At 37.9% G+C, this 15,916-nt stretch overlaps 1 protein-coding gene across 3 annotated transcripts in view; it reads left to right on the forward strand.

Moving 5' to 3' along the window:
- larp4ab (La ribonucleoprotein 4Ab) overlaps positions 1-15,916 on the forward strand; it is a 134,760-nt gene that overhangs the window by 110,217 nt on the left and 8,627 nt on the right. For all 3 annotated transcript variants that reach the window (XM_028825853.2, XM_028825855.2, XM_028825854.2), the window contains 4 exons: positions 5,638-5,689; positions 5,818-5,976; positions 12,262-12,395; positions 12,506-12,686. In XM_028825853.2, the coding sequence (XP_028681686.1) occupies positions 5,638-5,689; positions 5,818-5,976; positions 12,262-12,395; positions 12,506-12,686 (526 nt within the window). The remainder of the gene's footprint in view (positions 1-5,637; positions 5,690-5,817; positions 5,977-12,261; positions 12,396-12,505; positions 12,687-15,916) is intronic.

Genomic DNA, 15,916 nt, shown 5'->3' on the forward strand with positions numbered 1-15,916 from the left:
GTAGTAGTAGAAAACATATTTAAAAGGAGGTGCACATTGTCATTTCCCCTTTTTCCAGTTTACTTGAAGAAATGAAGCAAGTTATAATTTTGACAGTACCAGATACCTTTGGACAACTGTTTGTCATTTTGTTCTTTCTCATATAAACAATAGAATAATAGTAATATTTAGAGTACTCTTCATGGCAAGCAGATACTTTTGGCAATACCGTGTGTTGTCTGTGAATATGACAAATCAGCTTCTTGGTGAGTTCAGATCCTCTACCTTTGCTATATTAGTGTTTCCCTTTTTTTTCTTTTTTTTTTTTCCCTTCAAAAATATTTTACAACCAATGGACAATGATAAAGAGCTTAGGACTAAACATTCTGAATAAAGATCTTTTTATATTTTATGTAGACTTGTGCTCATAGGTTTACATACCCTGGCAGAATTTGTGAGATGTGTACCATACTTTAATGAAAAGATGACCATTCAATCAAAAGACATTTCATTTAGTTTTAGTTGAATCCAAGTTAAAGTATATCTCGGCTGAAGTGACTTGTGGGTGAAATCTCCATTGGTCTATCTGACCGTGGCCTGGTAACAACAGAACCCTTAACTTTCCACTTTTTAAATCAGTTTGAACACTGACAGGCATTTTTCAGATCTGTTTATCTTTTTATATCCTTTTTTTATCTTGTTTTATTTAATTCAGTAACCTTTTTTAGCTGGTCCTTTGACAGTTCTTTTGCTTTCCCCATGGCTCTTTATCCAGTAGAATCAGTGTAGCACTGCATGAATTTAAATTGACCATTTATGCACAGACACTGATTACAGTCAAGATTTACAGGTGTGAACACTCCCTTAATTACTCTTAACTTGAACCTTTGTGTTTCAACTTGTGTGTATATTATCTGCCCCAACATTGAAGGGTATGTATACATAAGATCAGGCCCGTTTAGGTGATTGCTGTTGTCATTATAATTGACAAAGGGCATCCACAATTATGAGATAATAAATTGCTTTGCCTGAGCACACTCCCTAATTAAAAGGAAAGCTCTCTGCGTGATTAGTTATATTTTCCAAACAGTGGCTGATATTTCACAAATTCTGCCAGGGTATGTAGACTTCTGAGCACACTTGTAGTTTAAGGCAAAGGTTAGTCCATAGTTCAGTCGCCGTACTCCTCGCAAACCATATATTTTAGTCAGACTCCCAACATTCAGAACAGCAGCCACAAGATATATTCTTGTTTGTGACAGCCTAGCCACTTAGTCATCTTTTAAACTTGGCTTGCCCCTCAAATTTTTGGATTTCTACATCTCAATGCTGTTTGCCATCACCCCAAGCACCTTATTTGCACTTATCCTCGTCAGCTCCACTACTTTGTTAGAGAAAGAAATGTCACTCTAGGTTAATTTTTGTCCACTTCATGGAAAGTTCCACAAGGCTGTTTTCAGGCCAAATGCAATTGTGAATTGAAGATTGATAGTCCTATCTTCATCTACTCTGCAGTGTACCTGCAACTTTAGCATTTTGTACATTAGATTTGTGGTGCTAAGAGCTTTTATTAAGCAATATCCTGTAGTTCCACTCCTGTAAGGCTGAGTTCATGAATGGTGGAATACTTGAGCCTTCTGTTTATCAACAGTCATTTTAAATGTAAGTTAAGGTCTTCCACTGATTCATTTGAAAAGCATCGCTAGGTTTCAGTTTTTGCTACTCTAATGCTGAAATTCCAGTCCTTGATATTTTCATGATAGTAGCTAGAATACTGCAATTATCTGAAGTAATTTCTGTGAAATTACAGTATATGCAGAAAGGGTGTTTGACCAGCACATCAGGCTATATATAATGCACTAGTGTGACCACATATGGAGTAATGTGCACATTTCTAGTCACCACAGTACAAGACAACATTTATTTATATAGCACATTTTCATACAAAAAGTAGCTCAAAGTGCTTTACATTATGAAGAAAAAAAAAATAAAAGACAAAATAAGAAATTAAAATAAGACATTAGTTAACATAGAAAAGGCAGACATAGCAACACTTGGGAGAGGTACAGAGGACAGCGACCCTGTGCTTCCCAGGACCTAAGAACATGGCTTACCCTGACAGACTTGGAGAATTAAACCTTTTGAGTCTTAAGCACAGGAGTCCGCTTGGGAACGGCATTAATAAAGTAGATCCAGCAGTTATTTCAACTAAATCATGAATCACATACTCTGACACCAATACAGATCAAGTGGAAGTAAATACAGGACTGAAGCCAGAAAGCACTTTATGCAAAGAGTCAGGGGAATCAACAGACTACCAAACCACATAGTTGAAACAGAAGCCGTGACAACCTTTAAGAAGCATCTTGATAGGATAGTTAAATGAGCTTGATGTACTGAATGATGATCCCTCATTTTTCACATTTCTCATAGATTTAAGTGGGTTTACAACAGTTATCCTTGAGTTTTAGTGCACTGGAGCAAGCATCTACGATCTGCAAGCATGGACCTGATTACTGCACAGTCGTGCATTAGCTAAGACTCCATCTGGCAACCAGCCATTTGGCCATATGTCAAATTGATCAGTCACAAAGTATACAGGTCAATGCAACTATGGGTCTGGTGTTGGTCACTGGTATGCATACTTTATATATAACAGTACAGAGCAACACAAACAGATATTAGATTCTCTGCCTCCCTTTTTAGGGTGCTACACAACTGCTGCTAAACTTGTCATGATGTTCAGCCCCCCTCCTGAGCAACAGTTTCAAAGTGCTGCGCAGCTGTGCTCTCGGTGTTTTGTGGTATTGGTCTATGCAGAACTGATTTTTTTAAACCTGCACCCACAAGCTCCTGCAGTACTCCATCCTGCTCCTGCATACACTTTGCCTCATTTGTCCTGTTCCCAACTGCACCTTGGCTGTTTTGTCATGCTTCCCCCTGCAGAAACACAATGCTTCCATTAAGAAAAAGTCGTATATGGTTGACAAGCCTGTTTAACATCGTTTTGTACATAAAAGTGGCTTGCTGTTTCACCTGTTTGCCCCACTTGTTGTTGTCACTTTTGTGTGACAATTTTGCTTCATTAGTATTTAAGATCTTCCGATTGGACTTGAATAATTTCTCCACACAAGTCTGTACATCTTTTTCACAAGCACTCTTATAACCATGCAAAGCACTTTGAATATATAGGCATCTCCTCTTCTCTCGCAAGCTCTGAGAGGAAAGAGGAAGTTAATAACAGCTATCCAGAAAACTTCATTGCACTCTTTGATTTAGTGCAGTTGCATTAAGGAGCCATTATTACAAATCTCTTGCCTTTCCTGAGCCTTTGCGATCCTCTTAAGTAAAAGGTATTGAAATATTTTGGGTTGAGAAATGTTGCAACTTTGTAAAGCATGTGGATAGGAGTTTGTTGACTAATTCTTTCAGTTGTCTTTATCTGATTCTAAATCAGTTGTAGAATCTTTAAATGGTTTCATAAAGAAACCACAGTGGTTTCTTTTTGTTGATGCTGCTAGTTGTCAAATTGCAGCATCACTGAATTCAGCATGTTGAAATTAGTGTCCCATCTTATCTCCACATACAGTTTGTGTGACATCATAAGCTTGCCTTGTTGTCTAGTATGTTTAAAACAGTTTTGTTTTGTTTTTTTTGTTTTTTTTTGTTAAAAACATTATCCTGAAGCTGTGCAACTTAGGGTGCTTTCTCCATCACTGCTGGTACAAAAGAACTTGAGAGAGTTGTGTTAAGAATGTGAGAGTAAAGTTTAATGTGGTGTAGCCATGCAAGACAGCAGTTGTGTCAATTCTGAAAACTTAAGTTTTTGAAGAGTAAAGCACAAATGCTTTCATCTATTTAAATCTAGCTTGATTTGAGCTGGGTTGCAAAAAACTCCCTTGACTTATGATTGTACTTCTCATTAATATAATGGATGGGTTTCTCAAAAGTTTTCATTCCAAATGTCAGTTGTGATAGCAAAACCAATAATTATTGAGTCTAGCATGTCATATACAATATCATTTCTCTCTCTTTTTTTTTTTTTCTTTTTTTCCCGTGCCACATGCTGCATACAATCGTCGGATGAGGCAGTATCATTTTAGACTTCAGACTTGCTGTTTTTGGCTGCCTGGTCAACCAGGCACTGTTCAAATTGACTATAGCCCTCACCAGACACTGTCTCGTAAGGACGTATATCCTTGCAAACTAAATCCGCACATTTATCCAGTGTTTTGCTTTTAGCAGTAGTTGTTCATTTTGACAGTTTTGGCAAGAATGACAGTTTGAAGTTTCACTAATGCACATGTGCAGAATTTTAAACCTGAGGAGCATGACTTGTATCCACTTGTTTTTGTACATTTATCGCAGAAAGCAAACACCACTTGGTTGCCATTGATAACAACTGAAAATGACTGCCAAATGAATGTACATTCTGTTTTAATTTTAATTTTCCAGACTCTAGCTCCCGCCTGCACATGGGTGTCGATCACCTTTCTGCCTGCAATACTGAAAATCAGTCCCACGTCACAAGCAATTGTATTGGGTCCCGCAGTAGTACTTTGTGGTGATGATTCGTTACTTAATGGATCCTTCACCTGTCATTCACGTGTTGGTGCATCGTGTTTTTAATTAATTCATGGACAAAACTCGTCATTCATTTGTGGTGCTTCATGGTACTTCATTGGGGAAAGTTTGTTTAGAGAAATTGGTTTGAATAAATCAGTCATGAAGTAAAAGTACCAGCTCCTCTATTATTAAGAAAAAAATGAGAGCTAGCATTGACTAGGTATGAATGGTCTTAACTTGGGTGGCTATAAATTGGCACATGACTGTAACTATCTCCAGGACATTGATATCTCTTCATAGTGTTTCTTTAGATCACAACAAAGTAAAGTATATTATTCAGAAAAATGTAATCTTATTTCACGTAGCATTTTACTTCATTGGCTGTTGCTGTATTTTTTTGTGGTTCTTTTGTTTCAGCAGAATTTGCTTTTGGTTTTGTTCGAGTCAAATGATGAAAAGATTAGAAAACAGCTTTTAATTGAAGAATACCTTTACTTAGTTTCCCTCCTAGTGTATGATGTTTTTGGTAAATAGTTAAGTTAAATTTGCTAGACGTTATATGCGTACACAATTAAAAAGAAAAACTCGATGTTTTAAAAACTCAATCAGTACTTGATTGTTGGAGTTGCGTATGTGCAGCCAGATTCCTCTTTATCATTTAATATTTTGGTTGATCATGTAAGATTATTGAGTTTGTGTAAAATGGTGAAAAAATATTTTAATCCTGCTTTTTAAAGGCATGCTTTTTTAATTTAAACTCTTTAATTATATTTAAACTAGCACTGTCTTAATAGTACTTAAAATAAGTGCTTTGGCCCAATGATGAGAAACAGTTGCGCATAGAGGGATATTGGGCTTTGGAGTAATTTGAGTCAGGATCCCATTCTTCTGAATTTCTCCTTTTGTAGTCTATCCCTCTTTTACTTTTCTCCTCCTATGTGTCAAAGCCCCTCTTTCCCCCCCTGTCTCTGAGACCTTCAAAGCCCTACCCAATGAGCACTAAGATTATGAGATCTGAGGGCCTGCAACTTACTTTACTTATGATGTAGACCTGGCAATTGTTTTTAATGTTATTTTACTTTATTTCAATAGAAGAAGCACTTACAGAGGAGGTAGACGGAGAAGAGAAGATGAGCGTAGCACAGTAAGTCTTCATCCTGAATACAGGGAGCAAGTTTGGAGGACATGAGATCTTTGTATTGTGGCTTCGAAGAACCTGTGAATGGTTTAACTTTGTTCTAATAAGCATTTTTTTTTCCTGTTTATTAATAGAGACCTCAGCCCCTCACCGAGAGCAAAGTTCCAGCACCAAAGTTTGACCTAGCAACCTCCAATTTCCCTCCACTCCCAGGCAGTGTAATAAGCAGGCTTGGAGAACCTGTCTTGGAGACCAGAATGTCTGATGTTGTCCGGGGAATCAACAAAGAAAAGGTAGGCATCTTTGTTATTGTTGCTTAGGCATTTCTCTTGACATTTAGGGAACACATGAGATCAGTGATCTCTCTAAAACAGTTGTTACCAACAAACAGAAATGATGGTCTGCCCTTTTCTGAATGCTTCTGTATTTGCCATAGATTGAAGTTCAGTCTCTGTTTGGGACTGGATTGTTTTATCTTGCTTATCTAGTTTAATTTGTAGTGAGATACTTACATACTGCTATTTTATACACACATTCACTGTTTTAGGATGTAGAAATTAGAATTGGGGTGCTGCAATGTTGAGTTTTATGGCGGGACTCTTTAATTGTAAATTACTTTGACTGAGAAACTGATTGAAATCAGCCAGGTAATTGATTTATAAAGTGCTCAGCTCTCTGTTTCATCGCTTGATCATGATAAAATTACTTTTACGCAATGTTAAAATATAATTTTGGTGCAGTCCTAAATGGCATTTTTCCTTCCATTTTTTTTACTAGGTGTGTGTAATTCCTGGTTCAAGTTGATTGTTTTGTACAAGTTACAATAAAATTCTTTCTTGCATATTTTCTCAGAATAGTATACATTGTACAGAACACATATACAAATATACAACACCTCAGTTTTTTCAGTTTTTCTTCCAATTTAATCAGTTGAAATGCAGTGAATGACCTAAAATGGTGAAAAAGAAATTAAAAAACAAAAAGAAGCCAGATATTTAAATTTAAAAGCTTAGGTTAGGAAAAACTGAAAAATAGGAAATTTTAGAATGTTACAAAATGCTGCCTTCGGGGAGCAACTAATAGGCAACAACCTACAGATGTTCTGCACAAATTAAAGTTAAACATTGCGAGTTAAAGCAAACAATTTGCACAAGTATCCTAACTGTTGATTACTTGAACCCTCTGTCTCAAAACAACTGACTGTGTTACTACACCCTCTGAAGTACTACTTGGACAATATTACACTATAGAATGTTGTAAATTCCAGTGATACTGGTAAGAAAAGAGTAATTAACAAATGAAGTGAGACCGAGCCTTATTGCCGTTAGAAGTGTAGTCATTTAAAGAAATGGTGTGAAAAAATAGTTTTATTGAGTATAGTGGTGTCCTATACAATCCAAAGACAATTGGAAACTGGAAGAAACTCTGATAGGAAGAGAACTGGCAGACTCAAATTCATCACACAATCAGAAGACAAGTTTCTGAGGGTCGCCAGCTTGCGTGAGCAGCCTCAATCACAGCTTAACAGTTTCTACTGTGAAGAGGAGACTTTGTGCTGCAGGTTTGACAGAGCAAGTGGCACTAAGAAAGCCATTCCTTAAAGTACAAAACGGGGCTTTGAAATACCGGCTGTGGATTACTGCACGCTGGAAGAAAGTCTTATGGACTGATGAATCAGAATTTGAAAGCTTTGGTTCATCACTGAAAGAATAGTTTCTCATTGTGTGACATCAGCTGCCAAAACATGGAGGAGGAAGTGTGATGGTCTGGGTGTTTTTTTTTTTTTTGCTAAAGGCAGAGTTGGTGACTGGCACAGAGTTACTGGCATACTGAATTAAGAGAGTTAACCACAGTTAGGCTGTTGCATCAGCAAAAGGTGGTGGATGCTATGAATCAAAAATTTGACTTAATGATTCCTTGACTTCTGCTTTTATATGGCATTGTTTTTGTTGTATGCCTGGTTTTCGTTAAACATTAAGTCATTAAACTGTGTGGCTTTCCATAAAAACTGAGTTCTAAAACTTCACATGACACGTGCTCCTTCAGACACTTTTGCTATGCTAACAGTGTTGTGGACGTACTTTATGTAAATCTGGAAGATTCCACCAGTGCGAGATATCATAGTGAAAAAACATTCAGCTTCGCTGTGTGACCTGAAACCTCTGTTAAATTCTGAGGACACCTTGTCACAATATCTCTGAAAAGGATGTACTTTAAATGATTTCATCCATCAATCCAGGGACGCGCCCATTTCAGCATGTATCGTCCGCGAGGCAGAAACAATCCCTGGACGGGGCATCAGCTTGAATACAAGCAGGCACATACACTATCGTCACCCAGTCCCCAAACCTGCATGTCTTTGGAAGGAGGCTGCCAGAGCACACTGTGGAAACCCACCAGGATGACATGCAGGGACTCTAGGCAGGGAACACTAGGAACATAACTCCCTACTTCGAAGGCTTCAGCGCCACCATGCCGCCCCCCACGTGTAATTAGTAACAATATTATTTAAATGAAGTTAAAGATTTATATGTAAAATGTAATATACATACTTTAATGCCTTTCATCATGACAGTGATATCAAGTATAAATTGATTCTAAATGAATTTCCAACTACTGACTTCAGAACCATTATAATGAAGTACTGTGAGGCCGGTATAGGGATGTAAACAACATACTCCAGATAGTTTTGACTATTTCCAGTTTGCATATTGATGTAAATGTTCTTGTTTATATACTGCAGCTGAGCATTTAACACTAGTAGACCATCAAAGCCGATCATATATTTTAGTAATCAGTGTTATAAAGGATTCACTCTCCTGTAAAAATTTGTATTTGCTTAATCAGTTATTACAATTATTTGAGGCAACTTGAGTATATTTCTGAACTGAACACTTCCTGTTGAGTATTTATGACAGATGTCACTGCCCAAAGATAATGGCTTATCATTTGTCACAGCTATCCTTCACCTCTGAAACTCATCTGAATCCTGCACAGGTCTCAAGGATCACCTGGATCAATTTTTGGTCTGCATAAAGCATAGCAGAGCATCTGTGATGGACCAAATAACGTGCCTATAAGCAGACACTATTTCTAGTAACTTTAAAGAAAGCTGTATTCATCTCTTCTCTCTGTTGCAAAACCTAAAAGCTCATAGGCTGTGCTCTCTTTGGGGTTCCTAAAAGCTTAGATCCACTCTACCAAGCCGAGGTCTGCGCTAGTGACCGATATCAGTAACAAAAGACTGAGAACTTCAGCATGTGCCAGAAAAAGTAACGCTTTCCTATGAAGTTGCACAAAACGCAGCAAAGAGTCTAACTGAGGAAAGATCAACAAATTGTAAACAAAAAGCCATGTTGCCAACAGAACAAGTGCAGTCTAGCGCAAGAATCATCCACTTGCACCTGTAGCAATGACACACTACTCCATACAACATCTGGTATTGTAAAACTGTTCAACCTTGCCAGGATAAATTAGAACTGTAAATGGCAAGTAAACAACCAGCCATGTCTGTGTTGTGTTTGTCAGCCTAATCTGCCTTGCATTCTGTCTTTTATGTCAACATATACAGTGGGTACGGAAAGTATTCAGACCCCCTTCAAGTTTTCACTCTGTCATATTGCAGCCATTTGCTAAAATAATTTAAATTAATTTTTTCCCTCATTAATGTACACACAGCACCCCATATTGACAGACAAAAAAAGAATTTTTGAAATTGTTGCAGATTTATTAAAAAAGAAAAACTGAAATATCACCTGGTCCTAAGTTTTCAGACCCTTTGCTCAGTATTTAGTAGAAGCACCCTTTTGAGCTAATACAGCCATGAGTCTTCTTGGGAAAGATGCAACAAGTTTTTCACACCTGGATTTGGGGATCCTCTGCCATTCCTCCTTGCAGATCCTCTCCAGTTCTGTCAGGTTGGATGGTAAACGTTGGTGGACAGCCATTTTTAGGACTCTCCAGAGATGCTCAATTGGGTTTAAGTCAGGGCTCTGGCTGGGCCATTCAAGAACAGTCACAGAGTTGTTGTGAAGCCACTCCTTCGTTATTTTAGCTGTGTGCTTAGGGTCATTGTCTTGTTGGAAGGTAAACCTTCGGCCCAGTCTGAGGTCCTTAGCACTCTGGAGAAGGTTTTTGTCCAGGATATCCCTGTACTTGGCCGCATTCATCTTTCCCTCGATTGCAACCAGTCGTCCTGTCCCTGCAGCTGAAAAACACCCCCACAGCATGATGCTGCCACCGCCATGCTTCACTGTGGGGACTGTATTGGACAAGTGATGAGCAGCCAGCCGTCTTTTCTGGTTTGGGCTGCTTTTGCAGTGTTACCGCTTGTGCATATTAAATCTTGAAATCCTTCGAGTAACTAATTAACTAACACCCACCCACCCACACACACACACACAGCTTGTGTAGAAGGTCAGCTGCTGAGAGAGCGTCTCGACTGTTGCAGGGCCTGCATCGGTGAAGCAGGTGAGACGAATTGTTTCGTTTCCCCGCCCACCAACACTCTTTATTCCCCGGCCCGTGTCCACCGCATCTGCGACAAACATGCGTCTTCTTAGATGGTCCTGCAGGAACACGGAAAATGTTTCCCCGCCCACCAACAGAAGAGGCATGTTTGTCGTGGATGTGAATTGCTGAATGCAGCATGTAAAACAGTTTGCGATGTTGCACGCGGTCGTGCGTCGTAACCGAAAAGTCAACGTGGCTCAGAGCTGCATGTGGACTGTAGCACAGACAAACAGAAATGACAGTGTGTTTTCCGAGGCGTTGCGTCTGATTTGGTGGGCGTGGCCGTCTGAGTTTTTGTCTTTTCCAATGGTCTTAGAGTTGGTGGCCGTGGCTCCTTCTTGCGTGCTTTCATAGGTGTCTTGCCCGCTCTGGCGGCGGTTTAGAGAATCTATATATGGCTCCTTCCTGCGTGCTTTCATGGGTGTCTTGCCGTTCTCGCGGCGGCTTAGAGAATTATATATATATAGATTGTTCAGCCCTACCTCTCAATATTTTTCTTTTATATTAAATAAAAGCAGGATAAACCAGAGTGGAGGTTTTAATGCTCCTGCACATTATTTAGTGAATGGCTATGCCAGGGTTCCTCTGCAAAAGGGGTTAAAAGGTTAATCACACGCTGAAAAAAATAGAAAAGAAAGAAACTTAACATTGGCTCTAATCTATTGCACTTTATTTTTTAATAAATCAAGCATTTCATTTGGTCCTAAAATAAAACCTTTTTATATAACAGAAAATAGCTATTTATTCTGGAGCATACAACTTGTTTTTTTTTTTTTTTTTACACCACAAGTGTTTTTCAACTTTAACTGTATATTTGATCTTTGTGTAAAAATGATCAAATATGTCAGAATGCTCGTCCCAAGAAAATCTTGAGGAAATTACATGATGTATGGATAAACTGCCTGTAACTGGAGTCAAAAGCAAATGTTAAGTAATGCTGGTTGCACCCATAGTTAGTAGTTTTGGCAGAACTACTTTAGAAGTTTAGGTGCTCTGCCCCAACAGCGGTATACAAAAATATGTTGCATTATTCAGCACTTTTACCTTGGGTTACCAGTTATAGTTGTAGATAAATAGGTACATAATGAGGACCGTTTTATAGCTTTTTTTAAAATTTAAAAAAAAAAAAATCAGGTTCCTTTTGGGGATAAAAAAAAGCCACATTAGGTATTTTATTTAAAACTTTCATGTTAGGGGTCAGGTTGCTTTCTGTAATTGTGTGGAAGTTATACTTCAAATATTAGTATTTGGTGATATACCAATACTTGTTATGAAGGATAAATTCTTCCAGTATAGATTTTGAGAAAACAGTTTTGCCAATATGTCAACAGTTAGTGGAAAATTTGTAAAGAATTTCAAACATATCACAAAACATGCATGTTGAATAAAAACAGGAAATATGATTTTGTACCAGTGCATTCATTCATTCTTTTTTCGGGGGTGGAGTACTCCTAAATTTTTTTGTTACTCAAATGTAGTTTGTAATGGTGACTGAGAAAACCTGAGAAATCATGTTTGCATGCAGAATGGACAGAAAAAAGTTTGATAGAAGCCTATAATGACCAGTGCTGTACAACGGCAGTCAGTGTGAAGAAAACATCCGTGGAAAAAAGAAAAAAAAAAAGTCGTTATTTTTGTAGCATTACAGTCATGTTGTCAAAGTCATGCTTTTTTGATAAAATAATTTTAAAATATACACTTCTTGAATTATAAATACACAACGTAACGGGAGATTAAAGCCTCGGGAATGATTTTTTTTTTTTTTTATATATATTGAAGACCCACCTCTTCCCTCGTTATTCGCTGTTCCTGGAAAAGAATGTATTGTCATATTACCCAAATCTGTGTATTCCAAAATAGTATAGTTTGTGCTATTTATTGGCATTATCTGTGGTGCTGACCTATTAGCTATATGATTTACATCTATCGTATGATACTGTGTTAATTGTACCATGCAAGACAATATTCATATCTAAATTAAAACATTAGGAAACCTTTACTTTGAGTGGAGTTTACTGTTTTGCTTTTTTTTTTTTGATAGTACATTTGCTTTTCTTCTTCTTTAGGAGACGCCCAAGGAGACCCCAGCTGTTTCTTCGACTACAGTGAGTGAGGAGATAGTTTTTGGTGCTCCCATGGTGTGTCCGTCCCTCAAGTCTGCCAACATTAGCACTTCTGTACCAGACCCTCCAGAAACAAGGCAAGGAAAATAACTTAACATTTTGTCTTTTAAGTGATTTGAAATGTGTTTTTTTATGTGCGCCTTTTAGACGTTCAAGACTTACCATCTTTCGTCTTACATGTTTACAGTGCAAATACTGCAGAGAAAAGTCCTGTAGTGGAAATCGTCATCCAGAAGGAAGCAGCCACTTCAACTTCATCTGTTGTAACATCTGTTCCTCATCAGCCGCCTGTGGTACCAAAACCTCCAAGACCAGCTCCCACAGCCCCTTCAGCCCTAAATCCTGCACTGCCAAGCAGTGGTGTACCGGTATGAGATTTATTCTTATTTCACACCTAGTACTAATCTTATGTCTTCTTTTTGCAGTTTGTCTCTAATTGCATTATTTCATGTCAGAGCTTTTAAAAAAAAATACAAGGGAGGCTGATATCCAAACTGTTTGTACACAAACATGTCATGTGTAAGAGAGAGAAATTGCTGCAAGAAACAAAAATAACAAGTGTGTTGCTTATTTGACTGTTGGATTAAGTATAAAACGTTAACATTATTCAAAGTCATTGTCTGTTTTTACCTGCATTTTTATTACTCTTTAATGTTTTTTGTATCAGTATGCTGCTGCTGGAGTATGTAAATTTCCCCTTGGGATTAATAAAGTCAGTCTATCTATCTATCTATCTATCTATCTATATCTATCTATCTATCTATCTATCTATCTATCTATCTATCTATCTATCTATCTATCTATCTATCTCTCTATCTCTCTATCTCTCTATCTCTCTATCTCTCTATCTCTCTCTCTATCTCTCTCTCTATCTCTCTCTCTATCTCTCTCTCTATCTCCCTATCTCCCTATCTCCCTATCTCCCTATCTCTCTATCTCTCTCTCTCTCTCTCTATCTCTCTATCTCTCTATCTCTCTCTCTCTCTCTCTATCTCTCTATCTATCTTAAATAAAGGCAGTTTGTGAATGAAACTACACATCACATGTTTCAGCATGTTCCACATGTTGTTCTTTCTTGCTTCATTAGTCAAGTGCACATATGCTTTCCCAAAGCCTTTCATTCGGCCTGTATTGTTCAGGCTGGTCATGGCTTTGATTTCCAACTGCAGAGTTATTGAAAAATAAATCATAAGCAAGTTCCTACTTTGGGTCAATGTGGGATTGCTGATTCCTATTAACTTCTCTACTCTTAATCTACTTAGGGATTTTACCACAGCATGTGTTTTATTTTTAAATGAAGACAAATAATTTAGTGCAATTGAAGATGTCTTTCATATTGCATTTTTAAAGTATATTTTTGGTGAAGCAGCAGTATTAAGCTTATAAATACCACCTTCTGTTTTTATTTTTCATGCCATATAGATGTCTCTATTTTTATGTGTATTTTTTATATATAGTCGTATAGAGAAGAAAGTGTGTCCTCTTTCAGTTCCAAGGTTTTACCTATCAGGACAAAATAAAAAAAATCATCTGGTCTTTAGCGGGTCTTAAAGTAATGTAAATACAACCTCAAATAACCAACAACACATGACATATTACACAGTGTCATTGTTTATTTAACAACAAACTAAGCCAAAATGCTGAAGTATTGTGTGAAAAAGTAGGTCCACCCTTACTGTTTCCATTGGAATTAAGAAGGTAAGTAGCTGCCAAGTGCTGCTATCCAAAGGTCGTCGATTAATTGAACATCAGCAAATGGGACCACCTCTTTAAAAGAAGTTTTGGCAGTTTGCTGCTATGGAGCGTTCAGGTGTGTGTTAACAAAATGCAAAGGAGGGAGAGACCATCAGCAATGATCTCAGAGAAGCACTTGTTGCTGGCCATCAGTCTGGGAAAGGTTATAATGCCATTTCCAAATAATTTGAAGTCCATCATTCTACAGTGAGAAAGATAATTCACAAGTGGGAAACATTCAGTGCACACAGTGCAGTTGCCAGTCTTCCCAGGAGTGGATATCCCAGCAATTTTGTCCCACAGTCAGACCATACAGTACTCTGAGAAATTTCAAAAAACTCAATAGCTACATTTCATACTCTACAGGCCTCAGCATGTTAAATGTCAAAGTTCATGACAATACAATTACAAAAAGACCAGAGCAAGTATGGCTTGTTTGGAAGGGTTACCAGGAGAAAGCCTCTTCTCTCTAAAAATAACATGACAGCACGGCTTAGGTTTGTAAAGTTGGATCTCAAAACAAATCGCAAGACTTCTGGATCATTGTCCTTTGGACAAACCAGACCAAAGTGGAGATGTTGTGCCATAATGCCCAGCGCCATTTATGGTGAAGACCAAACAGCATATTAGCACAAACACCTCATACCAACTGTGAAGCATGTTGGTGGAGGGCTGATGATTTAGGTGTGTTTTGCAGCCACAGGACCTGGGCATCTTGCAGTCATTGAGTCAACCATGAACTCCTGTGTATACCAAAGTATTATATGGTAAAACATGAGGCCATCTGTCCGACAGCTAAAGCTTGGCTGAAATTAGGTTATGTAACGGGACTGTGATCCCAAACACACCATCAAAACTACAACAGAAAGACTGAAAAAGAAAAGAATCAAGGCGTTGCAATGGTCCAGTTAAAAGTTTAGACCTGCATCCAACTGAAATGCTGTAGCAGGACTTTGAGAGCTGTGCATGAATGAGTGCCCAAAAACCTCAAAGAACTGAAGCAACGTTGTAAAGAAGAGTGGGCCAAAATTCCTCCTTAGTGATATGAGAGCCTGATAAAGTTATACAGAGAATGATTACTTCAGGTTACTGCTGTTAAATGTCCTACAAACCAGTGAGACATGGGGTGTACTTAATTTTTCACACATGGCTTCATAATGATACAGTGGAATTTGCATTGTTTTACACTTGATGTTAAATTTAAACAATATTACAACAACATTTATTTATATAGATATAGCACATTCTCATACAAAAAAGTAGCTCAAAGTGCTGTACATAATGAAGAAAAGAAAAATAAAAGACAAAGTAAATTAAAATAAGACAATATTAGTTAACATAGAATAAGAGTAAGGTCCGATGGCGAGGAGGACAGGAAAAAAAAAAAACTCCAGACGGCTGGAGAAAAAAATAAAATCTGCAGGGGTTCCAGGCCACGAGACCGCCCAGTCCCCTGGTAAAGACAAGATGTTTATGTCCCGATACATTAAACCATAGAACCATGAGAGGTTACTTTTTCACGTGATTGTAGCTCTTTTCACTGACAGGATCATAACAAATGCCTGTGTGGTGGTGGTGGTGCACATGGTTATAACAGAGAGTCTCAGTTCTGGAGACCCTAGAGTCCTAGTAGTAAATCTGGAAGGACACCGTGTCTTAAAATCACAGCTTAATGACAGGGTACTGTCATCTCATTTCTGTACACACTGAAATAAATTTAGTAAGTAAAGCATGAACTAATCTTTGCAAGGGCAGTGCCTGAGAGTTTAGTATAATTTTCTAGCATGTCTAATAGAGTGGTTATAGTGTCAAAGAGACTGCTTAAATCTGGCAAAATTGAGCATTTCCTTCATTGTGAAGCACT

The sequence above is a fragment of the Erpetoichthys calabaricus genome, chromosome 3 (assembly GCF_900747795.2).
Source record: "Erpetoichthys calabaricus chromosome 3, fErpCal1.3, whole genome shotgun sequence".
In the NCBI taxonomy this organism is placed as follows: Eukaryota; Metazoa; Chordata; class Cladistia; order Polypteriformes; family Polypteridae; genus Erpetoichthys; species Erpetoichthys calabaricus.